General features: G+C 39.1%; 4 protein-coding genes across 8 annotated transcripts in view; 1 reads left to right on the forward strand and 3 right to left on the reverse strand.

The window, feature by feature from the left end:
- stag2b (STAG2 cohesin complex component b) overlaps positions 1 to 6,861 on the reverse strand; it is a 28,582-nt gene extending 21,721 nt beyond the window's left edge. For 2 of the 4 annotated variants that reach the window (XM_015059330.1, XM_015059327.1), the window contains exons 1-8: positions 6,634 to 6,830; positions 4,603 to 4,732; positions 4,164 to 4,245; positions 3,920 to 4,063; positions 3,720 to 3,816; positions 3,540 to 3,616; positions 3,222 to 3,426; positions 1,371 to 1,522 (exon numbers count right to left, since the gene is read on the reverse strand). In XM_015059330.1, coding sequence (XP_014914816.1) covers positions 1,371 to 1,522; positions 3,222 to 3,426; positions 3,540 to 3,616; positions 3,720 to 3,816; positions 3,920 to 4,063; positions 4,164 to 4,245; positions 4,603 to 4,646 — 801 coding nt within the window. In that variant the 5' untranslated portion in view covers positions 4,647 to 4,732; positions 6,634 to 6,830. Of the gene's footprint in view, positions 1 to 1,370; positions 1,523 to 3,221; positions 3,427 to 3,539; positions 3,617 to 3,719; positions 3,817 to 3,919; positions 4,064 to 4,163; positions 4,246 to 4,602; positions 4,733 to 6,288; positions 6,527 to 6,633 lie in introns of those variants that run through there. The other 2 variants (XM_015059328.1, XM_015059329.1) reach the window with 2 other exon arrangements.
- A 1,222-nt stretch (positions 6,862 to 8,083) lies between these two features.
- Positions 8,084 to 12,359, reverse strand: xiap (X-linked inhibitor of apoptosis). 2 transcript variants are annotated; one of them, XM_015059335.1, is made up of 7 exons: positions 12,193 to 12,359; positions 10,868 to 11,159; positions 10,214 to 10,766; positions 10,011 to 10,110; positions 9,797 to 9,875; positions 8,699 to 8,738; positions 8,084 to 8,402 (listed from the first exon to the last, which is right to left on the reverse strand). In XM_015059335.1, exons 2-7 carry the CDS (start codon positions 11,105 to 11,107, stop codon positions 8,209 to 8,211), a joined length of 1,206 nt encoding a protein of 401 aa, XP_014914821.1. In that variant the 5' UTR covers positions 11,108 to 11,159; positions 12,193 to 12,359; the 3' UTR covers positions 8,084 to 8,208. The 2 variants fall into 2 exon arrangements, with proteins under 2 accessions (XP_014914821.1, XP_014914822.1); XM_015059336.1 differs by lacking the exon at positions 12,193 to 12,359 and adding an exon at positions 11,655 to 12,157.
- A 2,112-nt stretch (positions 12,360 to 14,471) lies between these two features.
- Positions 14,472 to 19,149, reverse strand: psmd10 (proteasome 26S subunit, non-ATPase 10). The gene is made up of 5 exons (XM_015059337.1): positions 18,915 to 19,149; positions 18,725 to 18,823; positions 18,463 to 18,609; positions 15,146 to 15,312; positions 14,472 to 14,980 (listed from the first exon to the last, which is right to left on the reverse strand). Exons 1-5 carry the CDS (start codon positions 19,026 to 19,028, stop codon positions 14,827 to 14,829), a joined length of 681 nt encoding a protein of 226 aa, XP_014914823.1. The 5' UTR covers positions 19,029 to 19,149; the 3' UTR covers positions 14,472 to 14,826.
- Positions 19,150 to 19,707: 558 nt separating this feature from the next.
- On the forward strand, positions 19,708 to 22,108 carry nxt2 (nuclear transport factor 2-like export factor 2). Its single transcript, XM_015059338.1, has 4 exons — positions 19,708 to 19,882; positions 20,067 to 20,153; positions 21,292 to 21,436; positions 21,526 to 22,108. The coding sequence occupies exons 1-4, from the start codon at positions 19,868 to 19,870 to the stop codon at positions 21,708 to 21,710; spliced, it is 432 nt and encodes a 143-aa protein (XP_014914824.1). The 5' UTR covers positions 19,708 to 19,867; the 3' UTR covers positions 21,711 to 22,108.
- Positions 22,109 to 22,744: the final 636 nt, after the last annotated feature.

A 22,744-nucleotide genomic window follows, 5' to 3' on the forward strand; every position in this document is an offset into this window, starting at 1 on the left:
TTATCCAAGTGAATGCAGTATTTGAAAGAAATACTTTGGATGAAAAAGACCTGTCTGTAATTGGCTGGCTGGTTTGTTATGTTGCTTCAGTATTTAGTCGTCACGTTAATTTCCACCATTTCAAGCAGTGAAGCTAATATGTCCACATACAGCATTAGCTTGTATCCTCCAAGTGATTTACTGCTTCACTATGGCAGATACCGCAGTATTACAAACCTTCTAAAGTTGTTAAACATCAGTGTTGTAGCGTTAGCTTGTAGCATTAGCTCAGCTAGCATGCGGCATCGTTTAGCATTTCATGCCCCGACCCACTGGTGGGTGACTCAATCAATCACACAGGGAATCACCCAGAAAACTTGCTGAACCTGGTGGTAGGGGAGCTAAGGAAGTCCACCAGCGATCCGCCGAGTTTGTGTGGCAAAATTATTAATAGCTAACAGGAAATTTGACGAGGTAATGAAGTAGCATTGACAATACAATAAATATTTATTGTATTAAGTCTTGTGTTTTCCCAAATCCTAATGATCTGTTTAGTAATGTTTTGCTTTTCTAGTGATGATTGGTTATTTATGCAAGTGAATGCAGTATTTGAGAGAAATACTATAGATGAAAAAACACCTGTAACTTTACCAAATAGCAAAAGAGGCCACAGAGCCAGAACATGACTCATTATTCTTTGGTCACAAAGATATATGCGCTCACTTCAGTCTCACGTTCTCAAAGCAAAACTCTAAAAAGCGACTATAACTCAGCCGGTTTATGGATACGCTTTTGAAAGTTCTCGTTGAGCGTGCGCGAGCAAATCCAGAGGTGAGGTTTTTATACTTGACACATACGTTGGCGCCCGAGCGCCCAGTTCAATATCTCAATTATAAACCTAGCTGTGAGGACACACTTTGAGGTTCAGGATGAGTGTACAGGAGCAGAGAAAGGGAAGAGGCTTTTATGGTTTACATTTACGTTGATGCAGTATTTCCTGAAAAGACAACTTTCATACTAGCACACCTGCTCTGGACGAACATCTTCCAAATCAACCTTTTGAGTGAAAGGTGACCAGCTGCAATCCACACCTAGGTCAGTGTGTCAGCTATAAACCTAGCTTAACCAATCTTTACCACCACTATTAGTGGTGTATTACAAAGAAATCGATAAACAAGTGACGTTTAGCGTGACAGGGCAAGTTAAGTCTCCCATGCTTAAAATGGAGGAAACCCAAGCACAAAATACATGCAAAACGAAACAAAGTGTAACATTAAAACAAACTGTTTACTATTCTGTTGTTTTACTATTCTGCTGGTTCCTCTTCACCAACAACTACTACTACTACTATTATTAATTAAATTACGGTCTTATATTTGCGCAGTGCTCACCTCTTTACGCTTTTGAAGGAGAAGCTCCAGCCTGTCGTTTGCTCTTTTAGCAACCATTTTATTCCTCTCTGCTTCATACTGGCGCTGGGTGTTGTCCATGTTAATGCTCAGGTTTAGAGCTACATTCACCAGGGCTGTCATCAGCTTCATGGCTGTCAGGAACGACAAAAATGACAAGAGACAAAAGTTGATGCAAAGCGATGCAGAAACACCAAAACTCTTTCTGTACAAGGCCAACTGTGAACCATGAAACACCTCGTGTATATGAAAGGACTTACAACTTACAGATGGACATAGAAAAAACTGGTGACTGGACTCAGGCCAATTTTCAGTTTGATTGGCTCGGGTCGGTCAGACATTCAAGAACGGCGTCTTTTATTTCCAATCAGTACACTAAGCTCCACCAGGTTGTGCTGACAACACTTTTCAGTGTGGAAGTTTAAAGAAGTGATTTAAAAAGTTTGCCATTTTCAATGTCAGTTAGGCGTTTAAAAATTAAGTTAGACATAACAGAGATGTAAGGAAAAAAAAGGAAGTTGTAATTAGTCCAAGTCAATTCTGTAGTTTACTCAGACTACGAGAGCGAGGACGTCAGCAGATAGCATTAAGGCTGAGTGTATTATAACAGTGTTTCCATGTTGTTTGTGAGGTTCAGTCGTATGTAGACTTTTGGGAAATCTATACATTTAAATATAGAAACCACTGCTTTTGTTGCTAAACTGTGCGAACAGCTAAAAGAAAAGATGCTAAAGCAAGTTCAGAATGTGAAGTCCATCATTATTTTGTGTTAAACCAGTAGTGCCAACAGTTGGTCACCAAAATGTTCTGCATGCTTTAAACATTTCTTTGGTTCTGCAAGTCTGAATTGAATGAATGGGTCATTAGCAGGCTCCAACAGAACCTGACGGTATGATGAGAAGAGTCAAGTTATTTTAATCAGCTGCAGCAGAGTCACGTCGGTCTGTGTGACGGATGTTAAGACGCCCCGGCTTTAAATATTAGTAAATCCCTGGTTTACAACATCTGCTTTCACACACCAGGTGAGACGTCTTCCCTATTCTTTATGCAAATAAGAGTTGACCAAAAGTGGCAGAAGAAAATATTCTGAATGTTAATTTTATGTTTTTCATATTATACTCAATAAAAGAAATCAAAATTGTAAAGATTATTATACTTTGGTGCAAAATGTAAATAAATCAGTTCCTACAAAAGAAAATAAAAAAGCTTAATGTAGGGAACTTGTTGCTTTGGTTTTCTTTTCTTTTTTCCAATGGCTGTATAAGTATTGCAGTTTCAATCATTTCAATAATCAGGTCAACATAAACCGAGCAATACATTTAATCTACGTTTTAATTTTATGTGCACAAATAGATTTCTCTCAGTATGACCAGAAATGTCAAACTGTTTATTTTCTCTTTGTTGGCATTTCGAGTAATAAAAAAAAATAATACAAACATGTTAAACAAACATCAACCAACAGCAAGTACTGTGATGCACTTTTAAGGTATAACAAAACAGAAATCAGCTTGGGGACATACGAATTAATGCGTTAATGGAGATGATCTAAATTTTGCTTTATTTTTAGTCAGAAACTGGACTTCAAACTGTGTTTCACATCAAAGAACCTGCAGCTCATTGTTTTTCCCCATGCATTAACAGTCTTTAAAACAAAGGAAACAAAAATCATGAGACCAGACTATTTTAAACATCAACCAGAAAAAAGCCTGACTGGTGCATCTCTGCTTCTGTTTCATCACTTTGGTTTTTAGAAGAAACTAATTTCACTGTAGCAAAAATCAAGCATACTTGCAATAAAAAACAGAAATGAAAGCATTTTTTTTTTTAACTTACCTGCCAGCGTTGAGGTGTGTCTGAAGGCTCGGACTTGGGAATCTGATAGTCCAGTGAGGAGGGAGATGACCGTGTCCATCATGTACTCATCATAGATGATACTGTATTGACACTGACGCACTAGCACGGAAATGAATTCACAAAAGCTTGTTTTGAACTTCTTCCACTGGGGCCCGGCTATGGTGAGAGGATAGTCGCCGCTGTCCTACAAGGGAGATCAGGAAAACAAACGTACTTAAAAACTACAACGGAAAATCTGTTTTCTGCTAGTCTTGGGGGGGGGGGGGAACTATAGTAATGATATCTGAGATGCTTTACCTCATCAAATTCCTCTGTCATTCGTCGAATGATCTCAGAGTTCTGCATATTGCGAAACATTTCTCCAGACACCACGCCTGGCAGATAAAGACTAGTTAGAGCACATCTGACTTCGCTGCCAAAGGGAGGAATAATTTAGGAAACGTTCATTTGGCATTTAATGACTTTGAACCAACATACCTTTACATCCTGAGCACTGGATGAAGAAATTGATGAGATCTAGCAGTGCAACATCTCTGTCATGTTTGTAGGACTCAATCCACTCATCCACAACAGACTGGGGATGAAGAGGAATAGATATATTTAAATACATTAAAATAAAGCCAGAAAATAGTAACTATCTTTGTTCTACTATCATATAAGATTTTTTTTTTTTTTACCTGCATTGCACTCCTGCCCACTTTCACCACCTCGAACAGCATCATGTTTTCCATGCCATTCTCCTGATGGTGGCCATTTATGCGGCCCGCTCCCTTTCCACCTTTGCCTTTCTCCCCTGCCGCCTTCTTCCCTTTCTTCCCACCCTGCAGAAAGCAGAGCACAAAAATGAGGTAAGTTTACGAATACAACTCTACACTTTTGCTAATATCTACTGAAAAATGTATTCATTTGAGCTTTCCGTACCTTTCCTTTAGCTGTAGTTCCACTTCTTCCATCAGGATCCTCAGAGAAGTCTGTGTCTGAGGAGAATCTGGTATCTGTGTCCCTGGCAGAGGCAGAAAAAGTAACAGATTAAACATTTATATCAACTTCAACATGGCCTGTAGGTTTGGACTAGTCACCACTACAAAGACATACCAAGGTTTTAAAAAGTTAGTTTCAAAACCCACTAAAAACTCCCAATCAAATTGTTTCTAAAGTTGCATACTGTGCATTAGCTCTAAAAACCAAATCAGTTGTGATTCATCACTGACAATAACCGAATGTAGCTTTAAAACTGCATTTGGCTGCATGGTTGCTATTATACAGTGGAACTGTAGTGTATGTTTATTTAGTGAACATCATACATCAGCGCAAGTCAAATTGTGTGTGTATATATGACAAACAAAAAGCAGTTACTTACTGAGGGTAGGCGAACTCTGGTGGTATCTCTGGTGCTGCTATCATTTCTGTAACATCTTCTGGTTAACGTCAACTTTACAACTGACTTAAGATTATTCTCAAAAAATGAGACGGGGGAGGTTGCATGTGACCTAGAAAATAGTAAAAAGAAAAAAGCTAGATAAGCAATATTAAGAAACACTTAAATAAATAGCGTCAAATAGAAAACTATAATGTGATAACATTAATCGGTCTCTGTAGAGAGAATCCAATTGTTAGAGGAGAGAGAAAAAAAAGTTTCACATGGTAACAGGGGGCGGACACAAACTCTACTGTCATGCTTGCTGTCCTCCTATTGGCTGCTCTTTCCTCGGTTCCTTTGGTTTACGGACAACGTCACGCAGGCAAGCAGAGAGTTTCATCCTCAAAGACCAAATATGGTGCTGTCCATTCCGCCCCATACATATGTAAACCAATCAAAGGGCAGGCTCAACATCAACAGGCCACAGAGAAAGCGCTGCACGGTTGTGAAGTAGACATCCATACATATCACCTTGAAAAGTAGGCAGAACTTTTTGGGTGTTTTGATTTTTTTTTCCCCCCCAACAATGCAAAGAAATGTAAACGCTTCCTTTGCAATGAGGGGCTGGAATTAAAACGCCACGGGAGACAAAATGTTCTGTCCTGGGAAACGCAAACAAACTCCACCCGTGCAATTTGCCGCTCTGGGAGAAGGTCCAGTGTAACTTACATTAGGTTTAGAAATTACGTAAACAGAATCTGAACAATTTAATGAAACGATTGGAATTAATTCAATTAGAAGATCTCGATGTTCTGCATGCGCAAAGCGGCGCTTATGACAAGATATGTTCCTTAGAAAATACGAGTAAACATCCAAAGGAAAGAAAAGCGCAGGGCAAACTATTGAAAACATGCGTTTGGTAGCAACTTATCTTAAAACAGTATTTCTTCAGGTGTTACTATTATGTGCGTTTCCCCGCTCATGATGGGATCGTACCTGACAAGTCGACACGGTTTTATGGGTGTAGACTGAAAAAGTGGCGCCAAATCGGGCTGCGCCGCTTATAAAGTTGTAACAGAGAAGCAACAGAGTATCATGTCGAGAGAGGCGAAGCCTTGAACCAGGTCCATGTGAATGGAGGCTAACAGCGATTTCAAAAAATCCCCCTCTCAATTCCCTCCAACCACGCCGACGCAGCTGCGCTCCTCGTCGGCTCCTGTCAAAATTGACACCGGTGCGCCGCTGGTGCTAGCGCCACCAGCTAAGGAACCGAGGATCTCGGCGTCTTTTCCTCGACGTCAGCTAGTTGAGATCTGATGAACTAAGCATGCACGACTCGGCAAAAACTAGCTGCTTGTTGTCGAACAAGCAAGGCGGCGAACATTTACGAAGTATTTCAGACAGATTTTCCACCTAAAACCTCGTTCGCTACGTCTGTAAGACCACATCATAACAACAAAACAACGTAAGCTCTACTGTACTAGCCTAAGCTAAAAAAAAAAATTAGCTAATACACAATGACGCTAATCAACCATGTGTACGTGAGAATAAAGTCCGTTTTTTCCACTTAGCACTTACAGACAAAATGTGTCCCAAAGTAAGCACATATTAATAGTTAAACTGCATTTAACAAGCGGATAACAAGTACCGCTAGTTAGCCATGTTAACAGCTAGCGCTAGCCTTACCTAAAAAAAACATCACGTCCTTGCGTCCTCCATCTTGCCTCGGGAGTTCCAGTACCGTATTGCATAAGCACCAAACACTTTGTTTACAAATAAATTGCGGGTAAATGTGCACATAAAAACAATAGAGCGCTTTTTTATGTTACAAATTGTGTAATTTCAGCAGTTGTGCCGAAAATTAACTCCGCTAGCCAGCTAGCGACCAAATTAGCTCTGTACCGCGAGCTAGCGCAGCGACTCGGTTCAGGCAGACATCCGCGCTCTGGGCTCCTCCACAGCTAGCCTGGCTAGCAAAATACAAATCAACTAAGTTCCACATAGCTCTCCGCCATTTTACAGCTAACTTACCTTGTTGTAAAATGTAGTCGGGGCACAATCGTAACTTTTATTATTCTTAACCAGTCTCTCGCCCAACCCCGCTACAAATCTGTTAAAAAAAGAGTTTAAAAGTCGCGGTCAGAGGCAGTTTCGGACGTTCTCTCACCCCGCTCGCTCCGTAGTTCGGTTTGTTGTTTCGACGACCTAGGAGGAGGAAATCCTGGTGCAGAGCTACCACCTAGCGGCCACATCGACCTCTTTAGCAACAAAGCCGATGGCCTGACATCTAGTGGCCTCCCATAGGTACTGCATCCGTATTTTTAACGCGGGGCTTGTCCTTATGCACAGATAAGGAAATTTAAAGTGCACAATTGAACAGAATGGACATATAGACAGGCTTTTAAAACTGATTACAGCTATTTTAAATCAGTAAGACTGGGTATTTACTAGATCACCTGTATCACCCCCTTTAAGACGAGGAGTAACAAACCAGAATTTTAAATGGTACACCACGATATTGGGAATATACAAAAATATCACAACTCGTCAGCTCTTCATTCAATGTATATTAGCTTACAACACTGATTGCAATCAATTTACTATCAATTAATTTTGCTGACCTTTTGTCTGCACTCCAGTCAGAGTAAAAGATCAGTTTATGCCAATAAGCATCTTTAATGAATTTGCTGCCCATGCCCATATTATATCGAAGCATCTAATTTCTAATCTCATGCATGTTCAAATCAACACATCAATATATCCCATTTGGAATAGTAATCAAATATCCTGCCTAATAAGTGAAAGTTGGCTTGGAGTTGTTTGAAACTGCAATCCCAGTAAAGAAGTTGAAATTGAAGCTATAAAAAAACAAATGCACCTCAAGTCAAATTATTAAAGATTTATTTAGTTTAATTTACACAAAATATTGCATGATGAAAAATTGACATCTTCCAACATCTCAGGGTCTGCATTAGCTTATGCAATGCGAGAGGAATGAAACCCCTCAGCCGCTTAATTTAGGATAAAGCAAAATTAGAGTCATCACACAAAACTAGAGAAAGGGAAGGTTTGCCCAAAATGTGAGTTTACATGTATGTTACACAGATTAAAACAAAGACACAACAACATGCTATACATACAATACACAGCTATTTACTATACAAGTGATTGTGAAAGTATTGGTTTCTTAAAATATATATGTATAATTACAAGGCATTTACAACAGTAAGTATATTACAGGGCATTTAATATACATGTATTATGAAACTAGTACATTAATTTGTTTCACAACCCCTCATATGCACACGCACACACACACCCACACCCACACACACACCCACACACGTTTTTTAGGCCAACGAGGTGCTGAAGCATAGTTTCTTTATGAGTGGGAAAAGAGGAAAACACAAAGCCATCTACAGGTAGTCAAATTGTCAGTTTAAAAAAAAAAAAAAGGTAATGACCACCTTTTTTGTGTATATGTTGCTGCTCTTAGTGAAATCTACAAATTCCCTCCTAGAACAACATACCTACCACACCTGCTTTAAATTATAACATTTAGAACATAAAGCAGCATCCATGATAGACAGCAGCTTGTATTTTCCCTTAACCGATGTAGGCTTTGATTTTTTGTGCGATGGCTCCGCAGCAGATCGGACACTTGACGAGTGACTCCGAGCACTGCTTGCAACTGACCAGATGACCGCACGGGATGAAGACGATGCAAATATCTCTGTCCATGCAGATTTTGCACTGCTTTTCCCTCTGCAGCTTCATTAGTTTCTCCATTGGGTCCTCGTCTAAAAGAAACGGGTTAAAGAAATTATACGATGCCCAACTACTTGCATGTAATTCCACTACAAATCGTTACGTTGTCTGTTGTACAAAAAGAGAAATGCACAGAACTGTAATAACAGGGTTCCAAAAAATAAATAAAAAGTAAATTTAAAAAAAAGTATGGTAATTTTAGAATATTTTCTACCGACAGTCATTATTGAAGAACCCAATTCATTTCAATGGATAGCACCAATCTAGTTTTTATGTTTTCGATTCATTTTCGGGCTTTCTAATTAAATTACACTATCCAAATAATTACCTTTTTCACTGGCTGAAAATCCATTCTGATGACTTGAAGCCTAGGAGACAAAACAGGGAGTCATTTTCAGCACATGACTGAATTGATGCAAAGAAACAACAATAGTGCTGCTGCTGATAATAATAATAATAATAATAAACATTCACATACACAAAGAGATGCAAGGATCAGTAATTAATTTTGTTTCAAAAAGAACACGCTAGAAGGCATCAATGTTATGGTAGTTTAACACGCAGCATATTGTTCAGGAATGTTATACAATAGCTGAAAGTTATGAATGACAACGCGCTCCAAGTAACTCAATGGCATTAGATATGCATAAGAAATGTAGAAGATTTACTAAAACCCAACTCCAGCAACAAAAGTTACATTTAAAACTAATATTACAGTATTGTAAATATTTTCCAATCCAAAATTTCATTGTTTGCCCAACTCAAATTTCAAGGTCTTATAACATTTGGGACATCTAGGAACAAAACATTTACCTACTTGACTTTTATTATCTACATATTTCACAAATCCTAAACTAGCACAATGCTTGTTAGCATCCATTGGACAATGTGGTAGGATTACTTTACAAAATTTCATGATGTTTGCATCAAATTTGAGCACCTTTAATGAAAAATCTAGGCTTGAGTTATCCTAATCTCTAAAGCACAATTGTTATACCTTTGTTTTTGTTTTTAATTTTTTTTTTTTTTTGCAAAAATAAAAAAAAAGTAGAAATCTGCTTTGTATTAAGAACCAAAGGTCCAATTTAAAATCCTGAACTAAGAAAACCTAGACAATAAAATTTAGTTAATGACTAATTTATGAATTCTGACAGTAACTTAAAAACCTAAGTTGTGATGCAACAAATCGAAACTGAACATAATTTATAGATGTTTTAACAGGAAAAGCTTTATTCCTTAGAAATTCAAACATAGTTTTTTTTGACACCGTCACAGAACGTAAGGTCTGGAAGCTCAGACATTTGTCATCAATGAGTGTCTTTTTCCTCATAAATTTATCCAAACATGGAAAATAATAAAATATCAAGCGAGCGTTTATGTTGTATCAGATAATCAAACATAAAATGGAAAAAAAAATAATACTCACAGCACTTCTTTGTTCAATTCCTTTGAGCTGAATGCCGTTGACAAAAGCAGCTCCCTTTTCTTCCAACAGGAAGCTGCATCTAATCAAGAGAGAGAGAGAGAGAGAGAGAGAGAGAAAAAACATTTAAGCATCAATAGGAAGACAGCAACAATAATATCAGTGTGGATGGAGTGTAGGTATACAACCAGAAAAAAAAAAAGCATTTAGCATTTACCCTGGGTATTCTTTAGCATGTTCTTCCCAGGGGTCTTCATCAGGGCCCCAGCCTTTTAAACCTCCACCACAGCAGAAGCATAACACCTGGTCTTCCTGCCCTAAAAAAAAAAGAAAAAAAAAAGACAATGCCGACAGTTCTATGTTAAAGCCATAATAGCATTAAAACACTTTCTCTGCTCCTATTTCATATATGTGATCTACCTGTGCTGTAGAAACCGGCTCTCGCGAGCCTCTCGTGGTCGACGGGGTGCCGAACATGAGCGAAGCTACTGAGCCTCCCCTCGAAAGTCTCCATATTTCTCCCCTGGTTCACGTTTTGATCTTCCAACATCGGCTCATCTGAGTTGTCCAGCAGAGGGACGTTCCCTACGTCGTGGCCGAGGATGAAAAAGCAGTTGGGAAAGTGTGTGGAGTGTTCTTCCCAAGGGCGGTCTCCGTTTTCCCAGTTGTTCAGCTTGTTGCCGCAGCAGAAGCACTCCACCCGGTCGGCCTGTCCCAAGTAGTAGAAGCCGGCTTGAGCCAGGTCTCTGGGTCTTACGGGCGCAGTGGAGGGCCAAGATGAAAAGGTGTCCAGGCGGACCTGTTCACTCTTCATGTGAGGTATCCTGGGGTAGAGGGTCTCGTCGACCACTTCACCAGTGGACACTCGGTACTGCATGTCTTCTGCAACTTCGTCGTAGATGAGGGGGGTAATGTAATTCGGCTTCATGCTGTTTGGGTGGGAGCACACGAGGAACCGACATGATGGAGAAACCTGCACAGGCAAGACACATACGATTACAACATGAAAAATGAGACAAAAAAACCCCCAAAACAAAACAAGTTGTTCTTACTGTAATCAATAAATACATTTACCTCCTTGTGCCTTTGCACAGGTGTGTCTCCACTATGCCAGTTCTCCACAGTCTGATTGCAGCTGAAACACTGGACGCGGTCTGCGTCGCCGGTGAAGTAAAAGCCCGCCCTCGCCAGCCGTTCAGGTGGGACTTGTCGAGCCAGGGTGGATCCCCGGAAGGACTGGAAGCGATTGTCGAACTTTGAGAAGTCAGGACAGCCATCTGACTCCAAATTGCTGTATTCGCCTTGCTCAGACATAATTGGGCGAGGAAATTGCTGGGCGGGTAAAAGTTTCAGAGGGGCAGGATATCTGAGGAGGAAAGACAGAAAGTGTTAGGTAATATGTACGCTTTGAAATGGGCCCTTTATGAGAGGCAGCCGAGCGTTTATCACATGCAGACGCTGAATAGACCATGTGCGGGATGGGCATTCCAAAGGGAGTAACTCAGTACTCCATTACAAGACAGTAATAATAACTTTTCTCAAAGGGCGACACTGAGCACTGAGGGAAATCTAAAACACTTTTCCTTTCCAAGAACATTAGTTACCATGATGAGCACACAACATATTTTATGGGCAGAATGGTACACTGTGTTCTTGACACACAGGAAGTTGGAAAACATGTTAGGAATTCATGGCAACAATGTAATGGCGTAATCAGGGTGGCTTTAATTGCAACTACCTTGTTGTCATACCGGTGTGGACATGTCTTTAAATCATGATGTGAAGGTTAAACCTATTAATTATACACAAACATCGATCAGTTTGAGGATGGTGTGAAGCTGCTGTAAAAGGCGGCGTTTACTTTATTGATTGTGATCTTTGCACTGCATACGTGTCGAAATTCCTCCCAAGAAAGCTGTGATCAGATCAGGAAGCTCGGTCGGCAACACAATTAAATTCTCACAGTTTTCCCCCCCTCTCCCTTCCCTCCTACGCTTTATTAAAACTGAAAGTGGAAACTTTTAAAAGGTACTTTACCACCATGTGCCAGTAAACGCACGCCCACAATTTTGAATGGACATACATTAGCTTTAAAACTGTTTTAATTTTAAAGTCGGAGACGAAAGCAAACTTGATTACCGTCACCTTAATCCAGTTCCACGGGAGATATTACACAAACTCTGAATCATGTGAAACAAAGCAGAGTATCCTCTTAAAAGTATTCACAACAATGCGTTCAGTTGAAGTTCTCAGTTTGGACTTTAACTTTGGCTCCTGTTTCTAACAGTGTCCTTTAAACCGGAGTGGCAACCAGCAGCTATGTTTGCTAGTTAGATTAGCACGATGCTACTTTATGCAAATACGCAGTTCCGCATTGGTAAGAAAATCTCAATATCTACCTTTTTCACGTCTTTGGGACGGGTCCGTAGTTTCTTACTTCAATCAGTCTTAATGATATCACCACCCACAGCGAAGTACAATGACTGCTGGAGGCCGTTTATTTTATAACCCCTCTGTTCGTGTCGTGAGGAACAAGACAAGCAGTTCCTCCCTTTCCAGAGCGCAGCAACGTGATGACGTCACGAGAAACATTTGAATGGAATTTTTATGCTTTCATTATTTTAAGCGACCGCATTTACAAGATGTGACCCCACTGAAAAGATGGGAAAAATGTTTGACGTATAATTGAAAATAATAATAATAATAATAATAATAATAATAATAATAATAATAAATATTTAAGAAATTCAAACAGTAAAACGCATTATGTAGATTCACTATAAAGTGACATATTTAAAATAGTGATTATTCATTGGACCAATACTGATATGGTAAAAAAAAAAAAAAATACAATGCAGGGTTGCATTTTTGCAGAGGGTTGTAAAGGGAGTCTGTGAAATATTTATTAAGACAAAACATTCACAGTTTTTTTTTCTGTTTCTGAATAAAATTATTTGAAAACGGCTTTTTGCATTGTTTAGGTCTGAAAATAAAACTTGTTTCATGACGTGAAATATTTAAGCATGACAACAAAGGAAAGATACCATTTTATACTTCAGCCCTCTAACAGAATCTGAGTTTATTTAAATTTGACCATAAATGCAACTAACACAGATTTAGTCCAGTTATATACTTTATAAAAAAAAAAGCTGTACTCTTTCCTCTCCTTTCAAATTCAAACAGTAGTTGTAGATTTGTCCGTGCGTGTGGGGGGACGATTCTCGACATCTGTGTGAAACCAACACCTGCTGTATAAATTTCACTGAGATGACTTCATGAGCCATCTCAGAACAAATAGTTTCAGTAACAGGGAACATTCACAGGATACTTAAAATCTTTCATTCATCACCACGCTTTCATGCAAATGACTGTAGAAACAGATTTGTGGGTGGCCATGAGGTTGAAATCGATGAGGTAACACCAATTTTGTCACCGTCTAAAAGTCTTTCATGGCTGTTTCCCACTAACACCTGTTTGGCGTGGCCTGACTCAACTATGCACTACGTGGTTATAAGGCTCTTCCACTTATTGCGATAACTGATTATGTTTGAAAAACATTCATAGTTATTACTAGTGAGACAGGTATCGAGACTCCTGCTGTTCAAATCACAATACGGCCATTGTCTACCGAAACTGCGTTTTAGGTATGGCCTTGATTAAAAATATTTAGGTATCAGGTTGTATTAAAAGTACAAAATAAAGAAATGGACATTTTTTTATTCTGATGTTAAAACGATACATTGGTTAATACAGTCATTACTGTATAATTTTACTTGGAACATCTTTGTTATTTTGTTTCTAAAGCAGATTTATGCAAAAATGTAGAAAAAAATTACCCATTACGCTCCCACACCTGCACACTGGTGGGAGCATAGGGGCCACGGCAAAAAATATGACACTTTTTGACATTCTGTCCCTCACAGAGTCCAACAAGCTGACATAGGCTGGTAAGTTAGTCATAGCTTGCCAGTTGAAGTTTCTGCTGAATTTTGTATGTTTTTCTAAGCAAAAATAAAGAAATAAAAAACAGAAAATGTGTCAGTCATCTTTTAGCCAGCTGGTCAACAGTGCACAGCAATAAGAGGGAGAGGCACAGCATTGCCGGCCATTATTCTTTGCTCTGTTCATCTAAGAAAAGTACCATTCATGCTGGCATTTCTCTCAAGGAAAGGGAACCACAGGGGACACTGACAGAAAATATGCGGTTCTGAAACCGAAACTTGGCAAAACCACAGGGTACCTGAATAATGGTGATGAATGAAACCTGCATTTACTTTTCAAATTGTAAAGTAAGTTTTATTTTTAAGCTCCGGCTGTGTTTGATAAGAGATCTAAAGACAAAAAGACAATACATTTTGATAGTTTCCACCCACTGCTGGGTGGTCAGAGATTGGATTAATCGAGTATGAATCTGGACCAAAATGGATCAAATTGAATAGATGTTTGTTGTACATTCTAACTCACTGATGTGTTTAAGGTCATCCTTGACTTTAGAAGCTGTGCTGCAAGTCACCTGGAGTTAAATTTAGTACTTTGCTGAATAACAAACTTAAAACGATATCCTTTAGAAAAAACCCTTGAAGACGTTTAAAAAAAAAAAAAAGGCACCGAGCACAGACCCATGTGCGACTCCACTACGAAATAAAGTAATAAACACTGAGGGAAAAAAAAAAATCCAAAAGGCCCCTTTTTTTTTTTTTTTATTTAGGTACAACAAATTTATTCCAACCAGATTTCATCACCACTTGACATTTAGTTTTTGCCATTTCTACACTTTAACTTTCACAGAAAACACTCTGCGCTGCTGCAAAAACTGTGCATAGACACGTCAGTCTCAAAACCCCAACAGGAGGTACTGATCAGCCTCAAAAACAGTCCAACCCCTTTTCAACACCAATGCCTCTTTCACATGTCACCGACCACACCAAATAACAACGGGCCTGCTCAAGAAGGACTGAGTGAGATGATGGTTTTCATCGGGATCCGACGGTAGCGGTTTGAACCAAACCACAACCAGCGGGTCAGTGAAAGCATCACCCCTCCACGATCCGGCGGAGTATGTTCCCCAAGCCGCCCTTGGCCAACTGGAGGGGGGTCTTCTCCTCCTTGTTCTCGATATAAATGCTGGCACCGTGTTCTACCAGCAACTTGGCTGCTTCCAAACGCTCTTCATCACACGCAAGATGGCTGTAAGAGGAAAAAATAAATGGGTGCCTTTATGTTTTCATAAAAGTCAGGTAAAAACTTCAACTGATGACCTATTGGTCTGGCAACATGTTTCATGCTTTCGTTCTACACATTTAAATTCACGCCGGCTGTGACAATTTTGGACAAATGTGTTTGCACACGTACAGCGCCGTGTTGCCCTGCGAGTCCTGGATGTTCGTTGAGGCACTCTGCTTGAGAAGCAGCTGAATGAGACGGTAGTTGCCCTTGGCCGACGCTCTGTGCAGGGGAGTGGAGGCCAACTTGTCCGTGGCATTGGGGTCCGCTCCATTTTCCAGCAGCATCAAGGCGATCTGCAAACAGGGGACAGAATTGTCTCTTGTAACCCCGTTTTAAACTTTGCTTCCCACTAAACGTGAAAAGCCCATTTCCTCATCCGATGTTTCGGCGCCCTCAAGGGCTTCTTTCGGTCGCCACTTCCTAGAGGAAATTTTAACCAGCAGCGTAGGATGTGAGAGCAGAACTAGAAGGTGGCGTGACCAAGACCAATGGGAAACTATACGAGAAGTTTTCCACTGGCAGTAATGGAAAAAAAAGAAGTACCTTTTGTAACGTCACTAATTTATTCACCTTACTTCCTAATGTTTGTTTGTTTAAGCCGTCGGAATGTTGTTTGGAACTGGAAGGAAAATTTTACAATGTTTTGCTACAAAAATAATTCCAGGTCTTTTCGGGTGAACATCTGAACATCGATTTTCAAGTTCTGCAAGTTTCTCACTGGATTTAGGTCTGGACTTTGACTGGGTCAAACTCTAAACTATTTTAGTGTATTTATATTAATGTTTAGAGTAATTCTCCTATTCCTGCTGCAGCAGGAGAATATTTTCCAGCCCTTCTCTAAAACCATATTATATTTAGCTCTGGCTACCACATCATGATGCTGCCACCACTGACTCACTGCGGCACTGTGTCCTCAGGATGATGTGGAGTGTTGGTTTATTTTGGTCTCATCTGATCGGAGCACTTCCTTCCACAGTAACTGCTGGTTCCTCTAAATCCCAGCAGGATTTCGTTTGGTTTGGCACACTTCCGTAAAGGCCAGATTCTCTTTAAATGAACAACTAACACAGCTGTCGATCTCAGCAACTCTTCCTGTTACCACAAGTTGTCTGTTCCTCTCCTGGCTTGTCATTTTGAGATTGTGGAAATGTATCGATAGGTTTTCAATTTTATTTCCGGACGAAGGATCAACATCATCTCTTTATTGTGTGCATTTGTGGCATTTATTTGAACCAACATAAAGCTATTTTAACTTGATTTTCTATTTTTAATTTTTTTTGTTTACTGATTGTTTTCTCTACACTCATCAGTTCCATTAGTGAGGAAGGGCAGGAGAGCCAAAATATTTCAGCTGATTCAAAACAAAAGTGAATATATTTCAAATGTCTTTGCGTCCTTATTGTTCAATTTGGAGCTGATTTTTACAGTCATTCCCATCACATTCAAGACTTTCAGACGGCACAGTGACCTGGTGGAACTGTAATCTGTTCTACATTGAAGTTTTCGATCCCAGAGAGAACGCCTTCCATTTAAAACTGTTAGAGTTTTAAATTGTGTGTTTTTCTCTTGTGATTCTTTAAATTGCACCTAAGAGTAAAGGTTACCTGTTGTCTTCATCCCTGCATTATAAATTCCCACACAGTTCACATTACAAAGGTGTGGTTGGACTACCTGCATTCTTAACACAAACATAAAGGCTGCTTTGTTCACTTCGTACACTGCAGTGATGAGTGGATACAGTTTCATACTTTTCAGTGTGAATTCAAAAATGTCATACTCATATCTAAAACATTTTATCTGTCTGTATCTCATCTTTCAAGTGCTTCCTGGTGTAGCAGAATGATTACAACATGATGAATGCTTATAGTCTCATTTTGTTCCTGGATACAATAGCTCTGACAGGTTGGAGCTTATTTAAAACAAAAAAACAAAAAAACTAAGTAGGCAGAACAAAACAAAAATGTTCAGAACTCGTGTTTATAATATGCAACAAGAAGCTAAATATATGGGTTTTCCCCCCCCCCCCCTCTTTCTTTAAGTGTTGAATTTTGAGAACTTCACTAACCACAGTGACACTTTAACAATATTTGGATAATACAATTTACAACATTTAATTCCCCCTTTGGTATGAATAAAGTATTTGGATTACGTTGAATTTCCCTCAGATCCTGATTAATGGTTGTGGTTAATCAAAAGAACTGGTGCAGGGAGATCTATACCAGACACAGCTGTAAATTCACTTCAGCAGTAAAGTGATTAATAGGATTATTTTTGACTCCTGATGGGTGAGGATCCTGAATCATCAGGGACTTAACCCAGCCCAGAGGTAACTGGGCTGGGTTACATTTTAATACACAAATAGAATGCCTTTTAAATTACTCCTAAATAAAATATTTTTACTCAAAACAAGACGAAAAAAAAACAACAGAATAAGGCTGTTATAATTACATTATAGCTGTTTTTTTTTTACCACAACAAAGCAGTTATGATTTAGGAATTGTACAGAGAATAATTCACGCCTTTTACTCTAATAATCAATTTCTCTTTATACTTCAAGAATGTATTTCTATCCCATGAACTTTTTCCACCAACTTAATATACTTTATTAGCATTGTATATGACAGATCAACAAAGTATCTTGTATTTGTGAAGTGGAAGACAAATAAAATTTAAAAACAAAAACTGGAAAAGTAGCAAATACAATTGCAAATCTGTTAACGGGATCATTAACACTCATGCACTCAACCAATCTTGTGTTTGTGGAGGTGTAGCAAAAAGAAAGTCTATATTGAAAGAAATTCTAAATAAACAGGACACCAGGACCTATGGCCAGATTAGAACCAATATTTTACTTTTTGCCCAACAAGCCTGTTTTGTTAAATCTAAAACTAGAACATGGCAGTGGCAGCATCCTGCTATGGGGAGACCTTCCATCAGCAGGGCCAGGGAAGGCTGTAAAAGTTGATAAGGAGATGGAAGAACGTTGGAGGAAAACCTGTTGGGAGCGTGCAAAAGACTGGTTCAACTTCAAGCTGAACAACCATAAATGGACAGTCAGAGTTACAATACAACAATTTAGAATAAAGCTTTTTCCATGTCTTGAGTCCAGATTTAAATCTTATTAAGAATATGTGGCCAAACTTAAAATAAATAAATGCTGGTAGTGATGGACCTCAAGTGGCGAGAGGCTGCAAATACAACATTTGGCTCAAAATGCATGCCACACTTTTTGGATTTTTGTTGAGAACCACTTCAGTTATTACTCTACTTTATGTTGATCCGTCACACCCAACCCCAACAAAAGCTGACCAAAGCTGCAGCAAGACTGCAGATGACCAAATGTGACCAGATGAAGAATGCAAAGGCATAAAATTACACTCCCATACACAAGTATGGAGTCTTTCGCATTTTTTGCCACTGCTTTTACACAAACGACACTGTACCTCGTATCTGTCTTTAGAGGCGGCATAGTGCAGAGGGGTGCATCCATTTTGATTAACTGAATTCAGCTGGGCTCCACTGCCTATCAGAGACCTCACTATGTCCTCTCTTCCTGCAGATGCAGCAATGTGCAGAGGACTCCATAGGGCCTGGGGAGTGGATAACACATCACGCTGAAATAACATCCATTTACGTCAACTTAACGGTAACACATCACAAGGGAGGACGTGGAGAGAATGCGTCACAATTTAAAGCTTAGCTCACATCATCCTGCAGGTTGACCTCAACTCCCAGGCTGAGTAGAAACTCCACGATGTTGGTGTGTCCAGCAGAACAAGCCCAGTGGAGAGCGGTCCTGCCGTCCTGAAACCACAGACAGCCGTCATTAGCTCCATTCCCTCTCGAGTCACAAATGATGCAGCCCGACAGAGCACATAAAGGCGGGGACGCTGACCTGGTCCGTTTTGTTGACAAGTGTTTTGTCGGACAGCATGGACTGTTTTAATTTGTCGAACTGCCCACTGAAGGCTAAATTGCAGACCTCCACGTTAGACACGGAGCTCTCCATCACTCAATGTGTTGGAATGTGACGGTAAAGTTGTTGAATCTTGTGCAGGTGACCGAAGATGTTGCGTTTAAAAGCTGGAGGATGACTCAGGAAATTATGAGCTTCACATCCGTTGTGGGTGCACTTCGGTCTCTTCAAAATAAAAGCCCGCAACTGCTCAAGCCGATCAACGCCGATACGACTTTGATCTTCTATACGCTTGTCGTTTTACTAGACGTGTAGATAAATTTGATTTAATAAACGTAGAATGTTTCAGTTCTACATTTTAAATGTATAATTTCTTAGTCATTAATATTAATTATTCCTCGTAAAACCTATTTATTAATAGAAACATAAATACTTGGGTCAGGGAGGCCTCCAGGGTGTGTTTTAAGGAGTGGCCAGATGGCAGCCACTGATAATTGGACTGTGACATCAAAACTAACACTATAATAAAAGTATATACTTAAGTATATTCTTATAAAGAAAATTTAAAAATCTTTGCGAAACTAAACACAATTGATCAAAAATAAATGAATAAATGAAGAGAAATAAAATATCATTCCTCAAAGATTTTTTTCTACATTTTTGAAAAACAATTGTCAATATGCTTAAAAGACAATTTACCGGTACCCTCAAACAATCCCCTCTAGGTGGCGCTACTGAATTTGGCTAAAACGACAGAACGCACATCTTATTTTGGTAGTCACGAGATTTGCTAGGCGGAAGTAAAACATGTAAGATGGACGCACTGTTAGTTGAATAAATCAGAGGGGGGGTGGAAGAAGAATATACAATTAATACGTATAAACTCTTACCGTTTCCCCTTGTTATTTGTTTCGTTCCATATATGAGCAGACATGGCGAGCACGCTGGTAGGTTTATCAACATGTCTACAAGTTTATTTTCATTTCTTTTTAGCCAAACCGCTAACTAGCTAGCTGTTTTCCTGTACGCGTGCTCCTTTTTTTTTTTTTGACAAGTCAAAATTTTCTTTAAGTATTAAATTCATTGTGCTTATTTACTTCTGACGGTATTTACTTCGCCTCGTTTCTGTAGGATTTCCGGACCCATGCTGACCAGTCTTGCAGATATGCCGAGGAGTTTGTTAACATTTACTACGACTGTGTGGACAAGAAAAGGAGGGTGAGCGTCTTGTTCCCAGAATGATAAATTCAACCATGTTCCCTCGAGTTATATTGCACCCTGCATGTTGACGTATGGGCATGTTTCAGGTGGAAAAACTGCAGTTTAGAGACGTGTTTGTAATTCGTAAAATCTGCTGTTACTTAGTTCCGTCAGTAGGGAGCAGTGGCATCCACGACACATCTTTGTTCCACATCTGTTAACAGATTAACGGACAAAATCTTTGTGTAAAAAGAAAAAAAAAACACATTGAAATAAATAAGTTCATCTTTTGTTGCTGTGTTATTGTTTCAGACACAAAAATGATGAAAATTCCATCTATATAAGCTCTCGATACTTTATTTAACTCTTTTTTATCCCTTAGGATAGCACTACAAGCTTACAGCAGGATAGATTGACTTTTCCTCTTAGCACGGTCTCGTAAAATTATTTTAGGTCTGGGGAGTGAAATGGCAATGGTAGAAGTTTTTATTTTTTTTTTTGTCTATGATTAACTATTTCTGTGTTTATATTTGCCATGTTTTGAATCATTTTCAGTTCATTAACATAGTCCAACATATTTTTATTTGAAATCTCCTCAAATTTCAAAGACTTGTTGATGGTACACCCTCTATTAATGTGACTTGCACCCTTTCTATTGTCCCATCTGAATGGGCAAAAAACTCACATTGACATTTATTATGGTAGGGCAGACCTTTTCTTCAGGCTCCTCACCAGTCCTATTTGCACAGAAGACTCTTTGTGCGCCATCAGATTTATGCTCATGAGAAAACAAGAAATTATAAATTGCTAGTTAGATGTTCATAGAAATCATAAAATTTAAAATGTGTCAATTACAACTGTGATATTGCCCAATTTGTTCAAAAAATCTTTTCACACTGAATAAGTGCTAATTTATTGGTTGTGGAATATAAATGGCTGTTATAGTCACATAAAAAATGTATTAAAATTCAATAGCAACACAGACAACCACCGGTTCAGTCCTGTCTAATAATGCTGGATTAAAATAAATTTTTAGCATTATTAGCTTCAGATTACCAACACTTTCAGACCCAGTCCGGCAGAGGAGATGGATTTCTGTTTTAAGATGGTGCGGGTTGCTCGTGGCTGCTGTTTTTGACTGACCTGTGCGTTTCAGAACCTGACCCGGCTCTACCTGGACAAAGCCACGTTGGTGTGGAACGGCAATGCGGTCTCAGGACAGGACGCTCTGGGAGAGTTCTTCGAGTCGCTGCCATCCAGCGAGTTCCAGGTTCAAACTCTGGACTGTCAGCCGGTTCATGGTCAGCGAAGTTTAAATAATTTTAGGCAAAAAAAAAAATGTAATCGCTACAAGATAACGTAACATCCTCATAACATTGTCTTTTCACAGAACAAGCAACCCAAGGCCAGACCACGTTGCTGGTAGTGACTGGTGGGATCGTGAAGTTCGAAGGGAACAAACAGCGATTCTTCAACCAGAATTTCCTCCTCACAGCTCAGGCCTCACCAAACAGCGATCAGCCCGTCTGGAAGATCGCCAGTGACTGTTTCCGATTTCAAGACTGGAACAGCTGAGCCTCGTCTCCTGTGTTTATAAACTCCGACGCTCGGCAGCAGCTACGTTCTCGTGAGGCTTTTGTACTTTCCGTAAAGTAAAAGTGTACAAATTGAGTGCCAATAACTTTATTTCGAAAAGTCAAACACGACAACAAAGAACCTTGAAATGTTTTAATTTCAAACATTTGAAGCCACAAATTACTGCAAAAATTCAAGATGCATAGCAGCCTGAATCGGGAGGATTTATTTGAGCGTGATGATAATGCAGATTCGTTTTCCCACTGTGATCCGGGTTCTGTCAGTCTGTGTAAATGTAGCTTTCATCAAAAACTATCTGTACTTAGATTTACACTTTGACTATTAATATTGTGTTTGGAGACAAAATGTGCACAAAATAAAGTGCAAGTTTTATATTATTATTTTTACTGTCCTTAGTTCGGCAACGTTGTTGAGTTCAATGTTTTCTACTTTACAGGGCGTTATAACTCCAGCTCACCTCAGCTGCTTATGCTTTGGGTTTGTAGGATTGTGTCCCGGCATTTATTTAGTTTTTTATTTTTTCAGTATTCTGAGAAACTACACGACAGTTTCCTCTGTAATTGATTGCACTGAAAATGCTGAGGAAACAAACCCAGACTTGTGAGAAAACCCACCTTAGCAGTGCTTGTCCTTTGCCAGGAATTGCCAGAAACTTTTAGTAAAAAAAACAGATGGTTTTATATATATATATATATATATATATATATATATATACACACACACAAAATAAAAATTCTCTTTTTGGGTGTAAAAATTGTAACTCAAGTAAAAAGTATAACAAACAAAATGTAAATTTTGTGTTATACACTTAAAAGTTACTGACGATATCTGGAGCTGTTATTCACAGGGAAAGATTGAGTGATGTTAAAAATTATTTAAGAATTAATTTTAAGTATCTTTAAGTATTTTTCGATTGTAGCTTACGTACCTTAGACTAATCAATTTGAAGAGACACATCAAGTTTGAGTAATCCACAGTAGTCCTGAATGTTGTACTGTTGTGATCTCAGGTTT

The sequence above is a fragment of the Poecilia latipinna genome, unplaced genomic scaffold (genome assembly GCF_001443285.1).
Source record: "Poecilia latipinna isolate Pla-1442-1.1 unplaced genomic scaffold, P_latipinna-1.0 Scaffold1620, whole genome shotgun sequence".
Lineage (NCBI taxonomy): Eukaryota > Metazoa > Chordata > Actinopteri > Cyprinodontiformes > Poeciliidae > Poecilia > Poecilia latipinna.

What these genes read in the sequence shown, in the direction of transcription:
- xiap (XM_015059335.1), bottom strand. Translation starts at nt 11,107, where the DNA reads ATGTCTGAGCAAGGCGAATACAGCAATTTGGAGTCAGATGGCTGTCCT. An exon ending in CATGCTAAAGAATACCCAGG is followed by an intron (nt 9,876 to 10,010) that starts GTAAATGCTAAA and finishes TCTCTTGATTAG; the next exon opens with ATGCAGCTTCCTGTTGGAAG. An exon ending in GAATTGAACAAAGAAGTGCT is followed by an intron (nt 8,739 to 9,796) that starts GTGAGTATTATT and finishes TTTGTCTCCTAG; the next exon opens with GCTTCAAGTCATCAGAATGG.
- psmd10 (XM_015059337.1), bottom strand. Translation starts at nt 19,028, where the DNA reads ATGGAGAGCTCCGTGTCTAACGTGGAGGTCTGCAATTTAGCCTTCAGT. An exon ending in CCTCTAAAGACAGATACGAG is followed by an intron (nt 15,313 to 18,462) that starts GTACAGTGTCGT and finishes CCCTGTTTGCAG; the next exon opens with ATCGCCTTGATGCTGCTGGA. An exon ending in TCGCAGGGCAACACGGCGCT is followed by an intron (nt 14,981 to 15,145) that starts GTACGTGTGCAA and finishes TTCCTCTTACAG; the next exon opens with CCATCTTGCGTGTGATGAAG.
- nxt2 (XM_015059338.1), top strand. An exon ending in GTGTGGACAAGAAAAGGAGG is followed by an intron (nt 20,154 to 21,291) that starts GTGAGCGTCTTG and finishes TGTGCGTTTCAG; the next exon opens with AACCTGACCCGGCTCTACCT. An exon ending in GGACTGTCAGCCGGTTCATG is followed by an intron (nt 21,437 to 21,525) that starts GTCAGCGAAGTT and finishes GTCTTTTCACAG; the next exon opens with AACAAGCAACCCAAGGCCAG.